The sequence below is a fragment of the Procambarus clarkii genome, chromosome 80 (assembly GCF_040958095.1).
Source record: "Procambarus clarkii isolate CNS0578487 chromosome 80, FALCON_Pclarkii_2.0, whole genome shotgun sequence".
In the NCBI taxonomy this organism is placed as follows: domain Eukaryota; kingdom Metazoa; phylum Arthropoda; class Malacostraca; order Decapoda; family Cambaridae; genus Procambarus; species Procambarus clarkii.
In genome coordinates this window covers 7,109,401-7,125,709 of record NC_091229.1, presented here as the reverse complement: position 1 = coordinate 7,125,709, position 16,309 = coordinate 7,109,401, and the positions used below count along the sequence as shown (strand labels likewise).

The window sequence follows — 16,309 nt, the reverse complement described above, 5'->3', positions numbered from 1 at the left end:
CGGCAATTGGTTCCACAAATCTACAACCCTGTTACTGAACCAGTATTTACCCAAGTCTTTCCTAAATCTAAACTTATCCAATTTATACCCATTGTTTCGTGTTCTGTCCTGTGTTGATACTTTTAATACCCTATTAATATCCCCCTTGTTATGTCCATTCACCCACTTGTAAACCTCTATCATGTCGCCCCTAACTCTTCGCCTTTCCAGTGAATGCAACTTAAGCTTTGTTAATCTTTCTTCATATGAAAGATTTCTAATTTGGGGAATTAACTTAGTCATTCTACGCTGGACACGTTCAAGTGAATTTATATCCATTCTATAATATGGCGACCAAAACTGAACTGCATAATCTAAATGGGGCCTAACTAGAGCAAGATATAGCTTGAGAACCACACCAGGTGTCTTGTTACTAACGCTGCGATTAATAAATCCAAGTGTCCGATTTGCCTTATTACGAACATTTATGCATTGATCCTTTTGTTTTAAATTCTTACTAATCATAACTCCCAGATCCCTTTCGCAATCCGACTTCGCAATCACAACACCATCTAGCTCGTATCTTGTAACTCTATCATCATTACCTAACCTCAGAACTTTACATTTATCAGCATTAAACTGCATCTGCCAATCCTTTGACCATTTCAAAACCCTATCTAGATCAACTTGAAGTGATAGTGAGTCCTCCTCCGAATTAATTTCCCTACCGATTTTCGTATCATCGGCAAATTTGCAAATGTTGCTACTCAAACCTGAATCTAAATCATTTATATATATTATAAACAACAGAGGTCCCAGGACAGAGCCTTGAGGCACTCCACTTACAACATTTTCCCACTCTGACTTGATTCCATTTATACTAACTCTCTGTTTCCTTTGGTATAGCCATGCCCTAATCCAGCTTAATATAGCACCCCCAATACCATGAGACTCTATCTTTTTAATCAGTCTTTCATGTGGCACTGTATCAAAAGCTTTGCTAAAGTCAAGGTATACAACATCGCAATCCTTACCACTATCAACTGCCTCAACAATGCTAGAATAAAAAGATAACAAATTTGTTAAACATGAACGGCCATTTATAAAACCATGTTGCGACTCAATTATTAATTTATGTTTTTCAAGATGAAGACGAATTTTATTTGCTATTATGGATTCGAGTAACTTTCCCACAATAGACGTTAGGCTAATTGGTCGATAGTTAGACGCAAGTGATCTATCTCCTTTCTTAAAAACTGGTATCACATTAGCAACTTTCCAAAATTCTGGCACTCTGCCTGACTCTATTGATTTATTAAATATGGTTGACAGTGGGTCACAAAGCTCCTCTTTGCATTCTTTAAGCACCCTGGCAAACACTTCATCCGGCCCTGGGGATTTGTTTGGTCTTTTCCTAGGAAATAATTAACCCAAACGCATCATACGTTACTCAAATTGTTAAAGAACAATTTCTCTATAAGCAATGGGTGTTCCCTTGGTTACGTTACATTAATTGCCTTGTAATCACCTCACTGAATACTGGACATAGATGTCTTACCAGAAACAGGAAAATATAACCCAAGTACTTGACTCAATGCCAGAGTTTCACCCACGACAATGATAAATCACAATAACAAATCACAGTGATTTGCTATACAATCTGGTTGCAATTACAATACCGCAGAACACCAGTAAATAACCCTCAGTGCTCTAACCCACAAGAACACGGCCCCACGATTTACTAACTGCAATTACACACACGGTGTAATCAACACTAGCAACAATCACCAACAATTACAACCCCTTGCAATAACACACACGACAAGCGATCTAATTCATATATATTAGAACACGGCACAATACTCTACTGTCCGGTTGCAATGACCAACCATGCCCTAATTACCTTTTAGAACACGGGCCCACACGTTGCAATAACCACAGTAAATAACACTAATCACATTGGGCTTCCTGACACTATGATTATATATAATTATGTACCTGCTGACACCTGTAGCCTAAAGCTGTCAAACGTTAATGAGAACACTAAGGAGATCACACACACACATTTCTTACTCAACTTGGGTGAGTGATTAGTGATTCCACGGATTAAGAACATAAGAACATAAGAACAAAGGCAACTGCAGAAGGCCTGTTGGCCCATACGAGGCAGCTCCTATTTATAACCACCCAATCCCACTCATATACATGTCTAACCCATGCTTGAAACAATCGAGGGACCCCACCTCCACAATGTTACGCGGCAATTGGTTCCACAAATCAACAACCCTGTTACTGAACCAGTATTTACCCAAGTCTTTCCTAAATCTAAACTTATCCAATTTATACCCATTGTTTCGTGTTCTGTCTTGTGTTGATACTTTTAATACCCTATTAATATCCCCTTTGTTATGTCCATTCACCCACTTGTAAACCTCTATCATGTCACCCCTAACTCTTCGCCTTTCCAGTGAATGAAACTTAAGGTTTGTTAATCTTTCTTCATATGAAAGATTTCTAATTTGGGGAATTAACTTAGTCATCCTACGCTGGACACGTTCAAGTGAATTTATATCCATTCTATAACATGGCGACCAAAACTGAACTGCATAATCTAAATGGGGCCTAACTAGAGCAAGATATAGCTTGAGAACCACACCAGGTGTCTTGTTACTAACGCTGCAATTAATAAATCCAAGTGTCCGATTTGCCTTATTACGAACATTTATGCATTGATCCTTTTGTTTTAAATTCTTGCTAATCATAACTACCAGATCCCTCTCGCAATTCGACTTCGCAATCTCAACACCATCTAGCTCGTATCTTGTAACCCTATCATTACCTAACCTCAGAACTTTACATTTATCAGCATTAAACTGCATCTGCCAATCCTTCGACCATTTCAAAACCCTATCTAGATCAACTTGAAGTGATAGTGAGTCCTCCTCCGAATTAATTTCCCTACCGATTTTCGTATCATCGGCAAATTTGCAAATGTTGCTACTCAAACCTCAATCTAAATCATTTATATATATATTATAAACAACAGAGGTCCCAGGACAGAGCCCTGAGGCACCCCACTTACAACATTTTCCCACTCTGACTTGACTCCATTTATACTAACTCTCTGTTTCGTTTGGTATAGCCATGCCCTAATCCAGCTTAATATAGCACCCCCAATACCATGAGACTCTAACTTTTTAATCAGTCTTTCATGTGGCACTGTATCAAAAGCTTTGCTAAAGTCAAGGTACACAACATCGCAATCCTTACCACTATCAACTGCCTCAACACTGCTAGAATAAAAAGATAACAAATTTGTTAAACATGAACGGCCATTTATAAAGCATGTTGCGACTCAATTATTAATTAATGTTTTTCAAGATGAAGACGAATTTTATTTGCTATTATAGATTCGAGTAACTTTCCCACAATAGACGTTAGGCTAATTGGTCGATAGTTAGACACAAGTGATCTATCTCCTTTCTTAAAAACTGGTATCACATTAGCAACTTTCCAAAACTCTGGCACTCTGCCTGACTCTATTGATTTATTAAATATGGTTGACAGTGGGTCACAAAGCTCCTCTTTGCATTCTTGAAGCACCCTGGCAAACCGGCCCTGGGGATTTGTTTGGTTTGAGTTTTACTATTTGTTTAAGAACATCCTCTCTGGTAACTGTTAAACTCGTCAACCTGTCCTCGTCCCCACCCACATAGACTTGTTCGGCTGAAGGCATATTGTTAAGTTCCTCTTTAGTAAATACAGATACAAAATATTTATTAAAAATACTACTCATCTCTTCATCACTATCTGTTATTTGACCTGTCTCAGTTTTTAATGGACCTATTCTTTCCCTAGTCTTAGTACGATATATGGAAGTTGTAGTTAAGGACCTGGTGACTCTAGTGGGAGCCCTGAGGACAGAGTTGGACTTTCTGCGGGAGGAGGTGCGTCAGCTGAAAGAACAACGAGAAGTAACGAAGGAGGAGACCAGCAGTAAAGGGACCTCGTCTTGAAGAGTTGTGAAAGACAGGGGCCTTAAGAAGACTTTGATAAAGCCGCCTTCAAACGCCATAGCAACTTCTAATTCATTTGACGTTTTGGAGGACGAGTGCTGTGGAGAGACTGTGGATCGCGCAAAAGGGAAAGCAACGAAGAGAAAGGAAGCGCAGGCCCCTCAGAAAGTAAAGGAAGTACCTAAGCAAACATTAGTTGTGGGAGATTCCCAGACAAGGTATTTGGATAGAACGTTTTGTGCTAGAGATAGGGGGAACAGGTTAAGGGTTTGCTACCCCGGAGCTGGCATTGGTGATATTATAAACAACATGAATGATATTATGGCTGGTAATGGGAACAATCCCATTATTTGCATTAGCGTGGGAGGAAATGATGTTGGTCGAGTTAGGAGTGAGGAACTGATTCAGAGGTATAAAACAGCCATAGAGTTAGTTAGGAGCAAGGGAGGAATCCCGATCATATGTGGCATTCTTCCAAGAAAGGGAGTGGGAAATGAATGGATATCGAGGGCACTTGGTGTCAATTGCCGGCTGGAAAGATATTGCAAATCAAATGCAATATCTTTCATAGACAACTGGGAACACTTCTATGGAAGAAATGAAATGTATGCTCGTGATGGGGTGCATCTATCGAGAGCTGGGGTTGTTGCTGTTGCGAACTCGTTAGAAGAAGTGGTTAGAGGTGTTTGTTTGGGTTTAAACTGTTAGTAGATAGAGGTATGGGAATTGATTTGGAGGAAGGAGGTAATAAAAGTATGTGTTTGTGGGAGAAAGGAATTGGCAAAACGATCAGGGAAAGAGAAGGTCCGCAAAATAACAATTCACTTAGGGTATATTACACTAACAGTAGAAGTCTAAGAAATAAAATTAACGAATTAAATGCTCTTGTCTGCACAGAAAAAATAGATATTATTGCACTTACCGAAACGTGGATGAATGTAGAAAATAGAGAACTATTAGCTGAATATCAAATATATGGATTTAAACTATTTCACACAGATAGATATATTAGACGAGGAGGTGGAGTAGCCATATATGTTAGGGACAATTTGAAATGTAGTCTCAAAGAGGGAATCAAAACAGAGCCACACACAGAAGCTATTTGGATTGAATTAAACGAAAAAGCTAATAATATTATAATAGGAGTAATATATAGGCCACCAAATTTAGACAGAATGGAAGCAAAGCATCTATGGGATGAAATATCTAGAGCATCTAGATCTAACAGTATTTATGTCATGGGTGACTTTAATTTTAGCGGAATAAACTGGTTGAACAAAACAGGGAATAGTGAAGCCGAAGATTTTCTAGAATTAATTGACGATTGCTTTCTTACGCAACACATTAAGGAACCAACACGGGAAAATAATATTTTAGATTTAGTGTTAACTAACAGGGAAACGCAAATTAATGACATCGAAATAGGGAGTGAGCTAGGGAGCAGTGATCACAAAGAAATCAGATTTAGCATAGAATGGAATAGACCAGTAGGAGAAAATTCTGTTAAAGTGCCAGATTTTCGAAAAGCTGATTTTAATAGCCTAAGAAATTTTTTGGGTCAAATTGATTGGAAAGTCTTGGGTATGGGGTGTGGGCCGGTCTTGGAGCGAGACATGAACCCAGCGATAGGTGACTTAAATGGGGATTTCGATGTGGATTCAATATATAACTTATTTAAGAATATTCTAAACAAAGCACAGGAACGTAGTATACCATACAAATTGAATAGATCGAATACTAATGACCCAAAGTGGATAACAAAGAATTTGAAGAACCTTATAGGTAAAAAGAGAGCTTGGTACAAAAGGATTAAAAATGGGGAGGTCACTTTAGAACAGGAATTCGTACAACTGGTTAGAAATGTTAAAAAAGAGATAAGGAAAGCAAAAAGAAACTATGAAGTTCGCATAGCAGGGCAAGCAAAGACAAATCCTAAAGGGTTTTTTCAGTTATATCGTACTAAGACTAAGAACATAAGAAGAACATAAGAACAAAGGTAACTGCAGAAGGCCTATTGGCCCATACGAGGCAGCTCCTATTCTATAACCACCCAATCCCACTCATATACTTGTCCAACCCGTGCTTGAAACAATCGAGGGACCCCACCTCCACAATGTTACGCGGCAATTGGTTCCACAAATCAACAACCCTGTTACTGAACCAGTATTTACCCAAGTCTTTCCTAAATCTAAACTTATCCAATTTATATCCATTGTTTCGTGTTCTGTCCTGTGTTGATACTTTTAATACCCTATTAATATCCCCCCGGTTATGTCCATTCATCCACTTGTAAACCTCTATCATGTCACCCCTAACTCTTCGCCTTTCCAGTGAATGCAACTTAAGCTTTGTTAATCTTTCTTCATATGAAAGATTTCTAATTTGGGGAATTAACTTAGTCATCCTACGCTGGACACGTTCAAGTGAATTTATATCCATTCTATAATATGGCGACCAAAACTGAACTGCATAATCTAAATGGGGCCTAACTAGAGCAAGATATAGCTTGAGAACCACACCACTAGGGAAAGGATAGGTCCATTAAAAACTGAGACAGGTCAAATAACAGATAGTGATGAAGAGATGAGTAGTATTTTTAATAAATATTTTGTATCTGTATTTACTAAAGAGGAACTTAACAATATGCCTTCGTCCGAACAAGTCTATGTGGGTGGGGACGAGGACAGGTTGACGAGTTTAGCAGTTACCAGGGAGGATGTTCTTAAACAAATAGTAAAACTCAAACCAAACAAATCCCCAGGGCCGGATGAAGTGTTTGCCAGGGTGCTTAAAGAATGCAAAGAGGAGCTTTGTGACCCACTGTCAACCATATTTAATAAATCAATAGAGTCAGGCAGAGTGCCAGAGTTTTGGATAGTTGCTAATGTGATACCAGTTTTTAAGAAAGGAGATAGATCACTTGCGTCTAACTATCGACCAATTAGCCTAACGTCTATTGTGGGAAAGTTACTCGAATCTATAATAGCAAATAAAATTCGTCTTCATCTTGAAAAACATAAATTAATAATTGAGTCGCAACATGGTTTTATAAATGGCCGTTCATGTTTAACAAATTTGTTATCTTTTTATTCTAGCATTGTTGAGGCAGTTGATAGTGGTAAGGATTGCGATGTTGTATACCTTGACTTTAGCAAAGCTTTTGATACAGTGCCACATGAAAGACTGATTAAAAAGATAGAGTCTCATGGTATTGGGGGTGCTATATTAAGCTGGATTAGGGCATGGCTATACCAAAGGAAACAGAGAGTTAGTATAAATGGAATCAAGTCAGAGTGGGAAAATGTTGTAAGTGGAGTGCCTCAAGGCTCTGTCCTGGGACCTCTGTTGTTTATAATATATATAAATGATTTAGATTCAGGTTTGAGTAGCAACATTTGCAAATTTGCCGATGATACGAAAATCGGTAGGGAAATTAATTCGGAGGAGGACTCACTATCACTTCAAGTTGATCTAGATAGGGTTTTGAAATGGTCAAAGGATTGGCAGATGCAGTTTAATGCTGATAAATGTAAAGTTCTGAGGTTAGGTAATGATGATAGAGTTACAAGATACGAGCTAGATGGTGTTGTGATTGCGAAAGGGATCTGGGAGTTATGATTAGTAAGAATTTAAAACAAAAGGATCAATGCATAAATGTTCGTAATAAGGCAAATCGGACACTTGGATTTATTAATCGCAGCGTTAGTAACAAGACACCTGGTGTGGTTCTCAAGCTATATCTTGCTCTAGTTAGGCCCCATTTAGATTATGCAGTTCAGTTTTGGTCGCCATATTATAGAATGGATATAAATTCACTTGAACGTGTCCAGCGTAGGATGACTAAGTTAATTCCCCAAATTAGAAATCTTTCATATGAAGAAAGATTAACAAAGCTTAAGTTGCATTCACTGGAAAGGCGAAGAGTTAGGGGTGACATGATAGAGGTTTACAAGTGGATGAATGGACATAACCGGGGGGATATTAATAGGGTATTAAAAGTATCAACACAGGACAGAACACGAAACAATGGGTATAAATTGGATAAGTTTAGATTTAGGAAAGACTTGGGTAAATACTGGTTCAGTAACAGGGTTGTTGATTTGTGGAACCAATTGCCGCGTAACATTGTGGAGGTGGGGTCCCTCGATTGTTTCAAGCACGGGTTGGACAAGTATATGAGTGGGATTGGGTGGTTATAGAATAGGAGCTGCCTCGTATGGGCCAATAGGCCTTCTGCAGTTACCTTTGTTCTTATGTTCTTATGTAAAACAAAAGGATCAATGCATAAATGTTCGTAATAAGGCAAATCGGACACTTGGATTTATTAATCGCAGCGTTAGTAACAAGACACCTGGTGTGGTTCTAAAGCTATATCTTGCTCTAGTTAGGCCCCATTTAGATTATGCAGTTCAGTTTTGGTCGCCATATTATAGAATGGATATAAATTCACTTGAACGTGTCCAGCGTAGGATGACTAAGTTAATTCCCCAAATTAGAAATCTTTCATATGAAGAAAGATTAACAAAGCTTAAGTTGCATTCACTGGAAAGGCGAAGAGTTAGGGGTGACATGATAGAGGTTTACAAGTGGATGAATGGACATAACCGGGGGGATATTAATAGGGTATTAAAAGTATCAACACAGGAGAGAACACGAAACAATGGGTATAAATTGGATAAGTTTAGATTTAGGAAAGACTTGGGTAAATACTGGTTCAGTAACAGGGTTGTTGATTTGTGGAACCAATTGCCGCGTAACATTGTGGAGGTGGGGTCCCTCGATTGTTTCAAGCACGGGTTGGACAAGTATATGAGTGGGATTGGGTGGTTATAGAATAGGAGCTGCCTCGTATGGGCCAATAGGCCTTCTGCAGTTACCTTTGTTCTTATGTTCTTATGTTCTTATATAACTGAAAAAAACCTTTAGGATTTGTCTTTGCTTGCCCTGCTATGCGAACTTCATAGTTTCTTTTTGCTTTCCTTATCTCTTTTTTAACATTTCTAACCAGTTGTACGAATTCCTGTTCTAAGGTGACCTCCCCATTTTTAATCCTTTTGTACCAAGCTCTCTTTTTACCTATAAGGTTCTTGAAATTCTTTGTTATCCACTTTGGGTCATTGGTATTCGATCTATTCAATTTGTATGGTATACTACGTTCCTGTGCTTTGTTTAGAATATTCTTAAATAAGTTATATATTGAATCCACATCGAAATCCCCATTTACGTCACCTATCGCTGGGTTCATGTCTCGCTCCAAGACCGGCCCCCACCCCATACCCAAGACTTTCCAATCAATTTGACCCAAAAAATTTCTAAGGCTATTAAAATCAGCTTTTCGAAAATCTGGCACTTTAACAGAATTTTCTCCTACAAGTCTATTCCATTCTATGCTAAATCTGATTTCTTTGTGATCACTGTTCCCTAGCTCACTCCCTATTTCGATGTCATTAATTTGTGTTTCCCTGTTAGTTAACACTAAATCTAAAATATTATTTTCCCGTGTTGGTTCCTTAATGTGTTGCGTAAGAAAGCAATCGGCAATTAATTCTAGAAAATCTTCTGCTTCACTATTCCCTGTTTTGTTCAACCAGTTTATTTCACTAAAATTAAAGTCACCCATGACGTAAATACTGTTAGATCTAGATGCCCTAGATATTTCATCCCATAGATGCTTTGCTTCCATTCTGTCTAAATTTGGTGGCCTATATATAACTCCTATTATAATATTATTTGCTTTTTCGTTTAATTCTATCCAAATAGTTTCTGTGTGTGGCTCAGTTTTGATTCCATCTTTGAGACTACATTTCAAATTGTCCCTAACATATATGGCTACTCCCCCTCCTCGTCTAATATATCTATCTGTGTGAAATAGTTTAAATCCATTTATTTGATATTCAGCTAATAGTTCTCTATTTTCTACATTCATCCACGTTTCGGTAAGTGCAATAATATCTATTTTTTCTGTGCAGACAAGAGCATTTAATTCGTTAATTTTATTTCTTAGACTTCTACTGTTAGTGTAATATACCCTAAGTGAATTGTTATTTTGAGGCCCTTCTCTTTCCCTGATCATTTTGCCAATTCCTTTCTCCCACAAACACGTACTTTTATTATCTCCTTCCTCCAAATCAATTCCCATACCTCTATCAGCTAACAGTTTAAACCCAAACAAACACCTCTAACCACTTCTTCCAACGAGTTCGCAACAGCAACAACCCCAGCTCTCGATAGATGCACCCCAACACGAGCATATATTTCATTTCTTCCATAGAAGTGTTCCCAGTTGTCTATGAAAGATATTGCATTTGATTTGCAATATCTTTCCAGCCGGCAATTGCCACCAAGTGCCCTCGATATCCATTCATTTCCTACTCCCTTTCTTGGAAGAATGCCACATATGATCGGGATTCCTCCCTTGCTCCTAACTAATTCAATGGCTGTCCTGAATCTCTGTATTAGTTCCTCACTCCTAACTCGTCCAACATCATTACCCCCTGCAAGGGGGTAATGATGTTGATAATGATAATGACTGCCGAGAATTTACGATACTCGACATAGCGGTCGGCTGTCCCTCCCGACAGCCTCGTCACTCACCACAAAAATTTACCAAAATTACGTTAACACGTAGGCCACGGAACCACACATATATATATAACCACACTTGTCACAGCCCTGGGGAACACAACATGAGAAATAATCACACTCTGGTATCACATCACAATAATCAAATGCCAGGAATCCCTGGTGTTACACACTGACACTTTACCTGTGCACTTATGACCAGTACTGGACTTCCACACCTGCAATTGATTACATCACATGGAATAAGATAAACATCATGAATGAATTAACAAAATTCTACCAGAGTGGAATATAAATATTACTTGTACATCCCTCATAGTCCTTCACTAATCTATGTAGACACTGTTCCCGTGTGTACACCTCCACACATATACAGATACAGGGACACCTATCTACACCATGCTAAATTCCTCTGAGACTGACAAAATGTCAATACGAGTGAAAATCTCACGCGTCCTTACGTCACTTCACCTCACAGGTGGAGTCGACTGCTAGCAGCTGTGGAGTGAGGACTTTTACCGACCCTCCGTGGCTGTTGGAGTTGTTTGCTGTTTTGGTCGCCAGGTGGTGTGGGCGTCCCTGTCCTACCAGTTTTGTTGCCTGCCTGGCTGCGCTGACGTGGCAGTTCTGACATGGGGGGCCATCTTCCTCCTGTTCAGCGTGTGAACTTCGTGGGCCTGGAGTTCACTTGTAAGGCTGGTTATTCGACCATCGAGATGGTGATGTGTGACATGCTTCGTGTCCCGGTGGAAGCTGTTTACGGTGTGGAGCTAGTTACGGCCCATCGGGTTGTTATTAAGTTCGTGGGGGAGGACGAGTACCGGGACTTCCTCCGTCTCCGTCGGTACGGGGGGCGTACGTTGCCGTTGCCAGACGATGCATGCTCTGTGGCGATTTCGGACCGCAGTGGTGCCCTGACTTATGTCAGTATCCATGGTGCGCCCTTGAATTCCCTGATGACCTCCTCCGGCGTTACTTCGGGGGGTTTGGTACTGTTGTCAGCGTGCAGGTGAACACGCTCTCCTCGGGGCGGTATGCTGGGAGGCGTACAAACATTCGCACGTTGGGGATGCGCCTGCGGTCGGATATACCTTCTTCTGTCCGGCTTATAGGGTACTACGTTCGGGTGTATTATGCCCGGCAGCCTCGTACCTGTTTCCGGTGTGGCCTGTTGGGGCATCAGGCTGCCGGGTGCTCTGAGGCCCCTGCTGCTCCTGTCAACTTGTTCCGCGACGAGGATTTCCCGCCGCTCCCTCTGGAGGCAGTCTCTGGTGATGTTGATGAGGAGGTGTGCGTCCCGTTTGCTGTTGCAGCTTCCCCGGCGGCGCCTGCCGTTCCTCCGGTTGTTGCCGTCCCTCCTCCGGTTCTTGAGGTACCGTCGGTTGGTCTGCCTGATCCTGTCGCTGTCCCAGCTGCTCCCGTGGGCCTTCCTGGAGCTCCCTGTGTGACGTCGCTGTCTTCTCCCTCGTCTTCTGATGCTGCGCCTGGCCCTGTGTCCGTGACTCGGGTCCCGGATGTGCTTGGTGCTGGGGTGGCTGCGGAGCCTCCTGCTGTGTGTGGCCCGGTTTCCCCTGTGGTAGAGGCTGCTGCCGTCCTGGCGTCGGTTCCTTCGGCTCGTGGTACCCGTGTTTCTGGGTCACTTACCGGCTCTGACGATATCCGGCCGGTGCCCAAACGTTCCCGGCGTTCGTCTTCTTCCTGGGCCGATGTTGGTGACTTCAGTGACTGTGGGGCTTCGGATGTTGACAGTGTGGATACGGATGCGTCGATGTCTCCGCGGTTCGTGGTGGCGGAGGTCCATATGCCTGCCGGTGCTGGTGCCTGTGTCTCGGACGTGCCTTCGGTTCTCTCTCCACCGGGGAACTCTGCACAGTGGGGGGTGGTGGCTTCTGCTGCCAGGGATGGTGTGGACTCTGGTGCTGGGCGTGGCCTGGTGGTGACGTTACGGAAGGATGCGCGCCGTCCGGGTTCCCTGCTGTCGTCTGGTGGTGTGCCCGGGGCCGCGGGTACCCCTGTGGTGCGAGTGCGCGTTGGGGCCTTAGGGGACGTGTTGCCGGCGTATGTAATGCCACCGGGTCACTGGTCGAAGATTGCCGAGTTACTGCTGTCTGACGGACCGGAGTGCTTTCGTGGGGGGCAAGTTCCCTTCCTGTAGGGGCGAGTGGCGACTTCTCGCCTCATGAGTACTACCATCTGGGTCCCCAGTTTGCGGGTGTTTGTTGCCCCGGTTCCGGATGTTATGGCGTCCCTGGTGGATGGACGAGACCCTTGGCAATGGCTGCTCTGGGAGGCGTTTAATGTAAGGTTCCCGCGGGCCAAGTTCCCGGGCAAGTATGTGCTCTGATTTCCTGTGCATTTGCTCTGACATGCTGTGTGCCCTTCTGGCTGTTTGTTTGCCCTGTTCTATTCTGTGTTTCTGCCTCTCCCTTTGTGCGTAGCTTTGCCGTGTGGCATATTAGTTTCTAGTGCTTGGCGTCACTCGTTTCGCGTTTTGGCTTGGCATTTCACCTTTCCTAGCTTTGCGATTCACCCTTCACGGGTACGCCGGGGCGCATACGATCCCACGATCGTCGTCGCCCCTAACTCAACAACAACAACAACAACACCTCACACGTGCTTGGAGACAATGGGACGGAACACCTGATCTCGTATTCAGGCTTAGAGAATATAAATCACCAAAACACACAACGTACTTACTTCATTTACACTGCCGGCTCATTACGCTCACACGCAAGTGTCCTATCATAACCCAAGCACCTGCTGTAGGTGGCTGATTACGGCAGCTAGGCGGCGGGATGGCTAGGCTTAGGCGGTAGCCTCCACACCACTCCCTGCGCAAGCGTGGAGCTCCACAAAAATTGGAGCCCAAACAATATGACTATTGGAAAACTGCCCTGAACACTGACAAGATATTTCCGCGTTCACTTGACTGCTATAGAGCAATAACAGGATTTAGAACGTCTGTATGATCACTGGAGTGGGGACCCACGAACACGTTAACCGCTCGTATGCAAATTACCCACGTTCTACGATCCTTACTCACTACACTCCCTATCTTTCTCCCCATCGAAATACGGCGCCGGTACTGGATTCTGGGCAGACGACATCGAAGATGAGGTGTTGGGTGGAACAGTAGAGTAGTCAACCGCCACAACGTCTTCTTACTCAACTTGGCCGAATTGAGCAAGGAAGCGTCATGTCAAGGTGGCGGCTGGATTCAGAATAAAGCCTTGAGAGAGGGACGCCGGCGACTTCCCGCGTCCTGCCTCAAAAGAACCAATCAGGGCGAGACAGACAGAGGCCTACCCCTCTCAATCAATCAGAGACGAGGTACCATGGCCCTAAGACGACTCCAAGATGGCCGACCAAGATGCTTTCCAAAATGGCTGGCGGCGTTGCCATGGCAATGAGGCTGGAGGCGTGGGTGGTAGGCCACCTGCCATGATCCCAAGCCTCGCGCCACCCGAGCAAATCCTCTGTCACAGCGCCCTCTCCAAAATGAAAGCTGTTGCTGGCTCTAACTCTGTCCACAAATGCGTCACAATGGCCATTGTAACATATTTAGATTGCTGATGACTGGCTTTCAGATGAGCCCTAACTCAAGATGATTCGGGTATGGGTTAACAAAACTAGGCCCGTGCACTTGCTAAGTGTACAAACTGCCACAGGCATGAAAACCAGGGGAAGTTTACTTTGGTGAAACCATCCCTTCACAGTCTTATAAGTTCATAAATAGGGATTGTTTTCGTTATCGAATGTGAAAGCATTGAATGCAAATTAACTTCTAATGGGCGTCTACCATATTTATTATTTATTTGAAATGTTTTTTATAAGTATTTTAAATTAATAAAATACTCCCTGACATCATGTAAGCGACAAAGCAGTGAAACACGGTAGGAAAAGGATTAATCAAGTTGTATGGTTTTCAGTAAGGTTCAGCTGTTGAGGACCTGTTTCCGCCTCCGTGACAAAGAGTGGTGGCTGTGTGAGATGCCAACACCTTCCATCGACTTCCAGGTGAGCATCGCACACACCCTGTGTGTCACCAACACCTTCCTCTTTTACCATCTCTTCTTCAGGATTATATATGTATATACATGTTGTACCTAGTAGCCAGAACGTGGTACTCGGCCTACTATTCAAGGCCGAGTACGACGTTCAGATGAAATGAACTACAGATGAAATGGGCTGGACAAAGCATAGAGAAGTTTTTTCAGGCTAGGCTGGTACAACAAGGATAGAGATCACCTGATAAAGATTGTGTTTTCAAACGAGACCACGAAGGAGGAAATTCTAACAAGGAAGGGTTAACTGTTAAATGTGAGAGGAAGCAAGAAAACATTCCTCCAGAAGGGCATGATGAAGAAAGAAAGAGCAATGACAACAGATGCAAAGAAGAAGCACAAGGAGAGAGGAGAGAACCAGGAAACGACTGGCCTCAACACAACAGTCCGGGAGGGGAGTGGAGAACTCCCAACCAGCATCCCAGTAACCCCAGAGGAGAGGACAACACCTCCACCCTCCTCCTCATAGAAATCCTCCTTACACTGTATCCTCCCTGTCCCCATTTAAATGCTCATTCAACTTTCCCTCCCTCCCTCCTCATCCCTTACCCTCCCTGTTCCCCCCATCCCCTCACCCCATTCCCTCTCAGTCCCCTTGTTACTGTATCAACACCGTTGCCAGAGTGGGGCGTGGTGATTTCGGCGCCATCTATGAACCTGTATTCCAACTCCCAGGTATTGGGTGCAACACAGACAACGCTATCTCATGGTGGTGGCATGGCATTAGTGTAAAGCTCTGGTTTTCTACCTCAGTTAGAAGGTGAGGATGATGATGACCTCTGGTGGGTGGCATATCGAGATCAACGCCAACTAGGTTGTGGCTACAGTTTACAATTTCAATTCCCCGGTGGCAGGGTGTTATCCAAAGGTCACCCTTAGGATAACTACTGTCATTAGCTACTGTCTGTCTAGCTAATGACGTTTTATGTTCACAGAGGTGACGCAAGGAGGCGATTGCGCTGAGGACGGCAGTTCACCTTGGACAGTCCTAAACTCTTGACTTGATCCTGTGAGAGAACAAAATCGCTGCTGTCGGTTATAGCTGTGAGATTTTTTTCTACGCCTACCTCCCTTAGCAAGTGGACCTCAAGCATAAAGAACTGCACACTGCAGATATTTCTACTCTAAGCATGAGTTCAATAGAAAAAGGAAAAGCGGGAGCAAACCGCCAGGCTTCCACCACAAGGGTGAAAACCTGTCCACTTAGGCTGCTGGTTCATCCGAGTTAAACAGGACGTTAAAACCAATAAAGACTAACCGATAGGTTTTCACAATCAAATATATATATATGATGTGGTGCTATGAATTGGAATTGGAATTTCCCAAGAACAGCCGTCATTTAAAAAAAAGATCACATTGCAACAATCGTATAAAGCAAAACATAGGTGGAAAAGAATGGTTGAAGGGTTGACATCAAAGACCGTTTTCTATAACAAAGAGACTAAAACTATAACTAGTTTCTATAACTAGAGACTAAACTACTACAACATCGAGTTTATGTTACGTTAATGACCATCAAGTGGCACTATAACAACAGCTAAATAGCAACGAATCCGGTCCATTGCTGTGCGGCTGCATACTGAACTAACCTGAACACAGGTGTGCCCACTGACGACGCAATATTGCAAACAAATAATTCACAAGCTTAGTTTACACCACAGTGAGTGA

General features: G+C 42.8%; 1 protein-coding gene across 3 annotated transcripts in view; it reads left to right on the top strand.

The window, feature by feature from the left end:
- Nucleotides 1-16,309, top strand: part of LOC123753433 (uncharacterized) — a 108,596-nt gene that overhangs the window by 69,090 nt on the left and 23,197 nt on the right. For all 3 annotated transcript variants that reach the window (XM_069314734.1, XM_069314732.1, XM_069314733.1), the window contains exon 4: nt 14,507-14,594. In XM_069314734.1, coding sequence (XP_069170835.1) covers nt 14,507-14,594 — 88 coding nt within the window. The remainder of the gene's footprint in view (nt 1-14,506; nt 14,595-16,309) is intronic.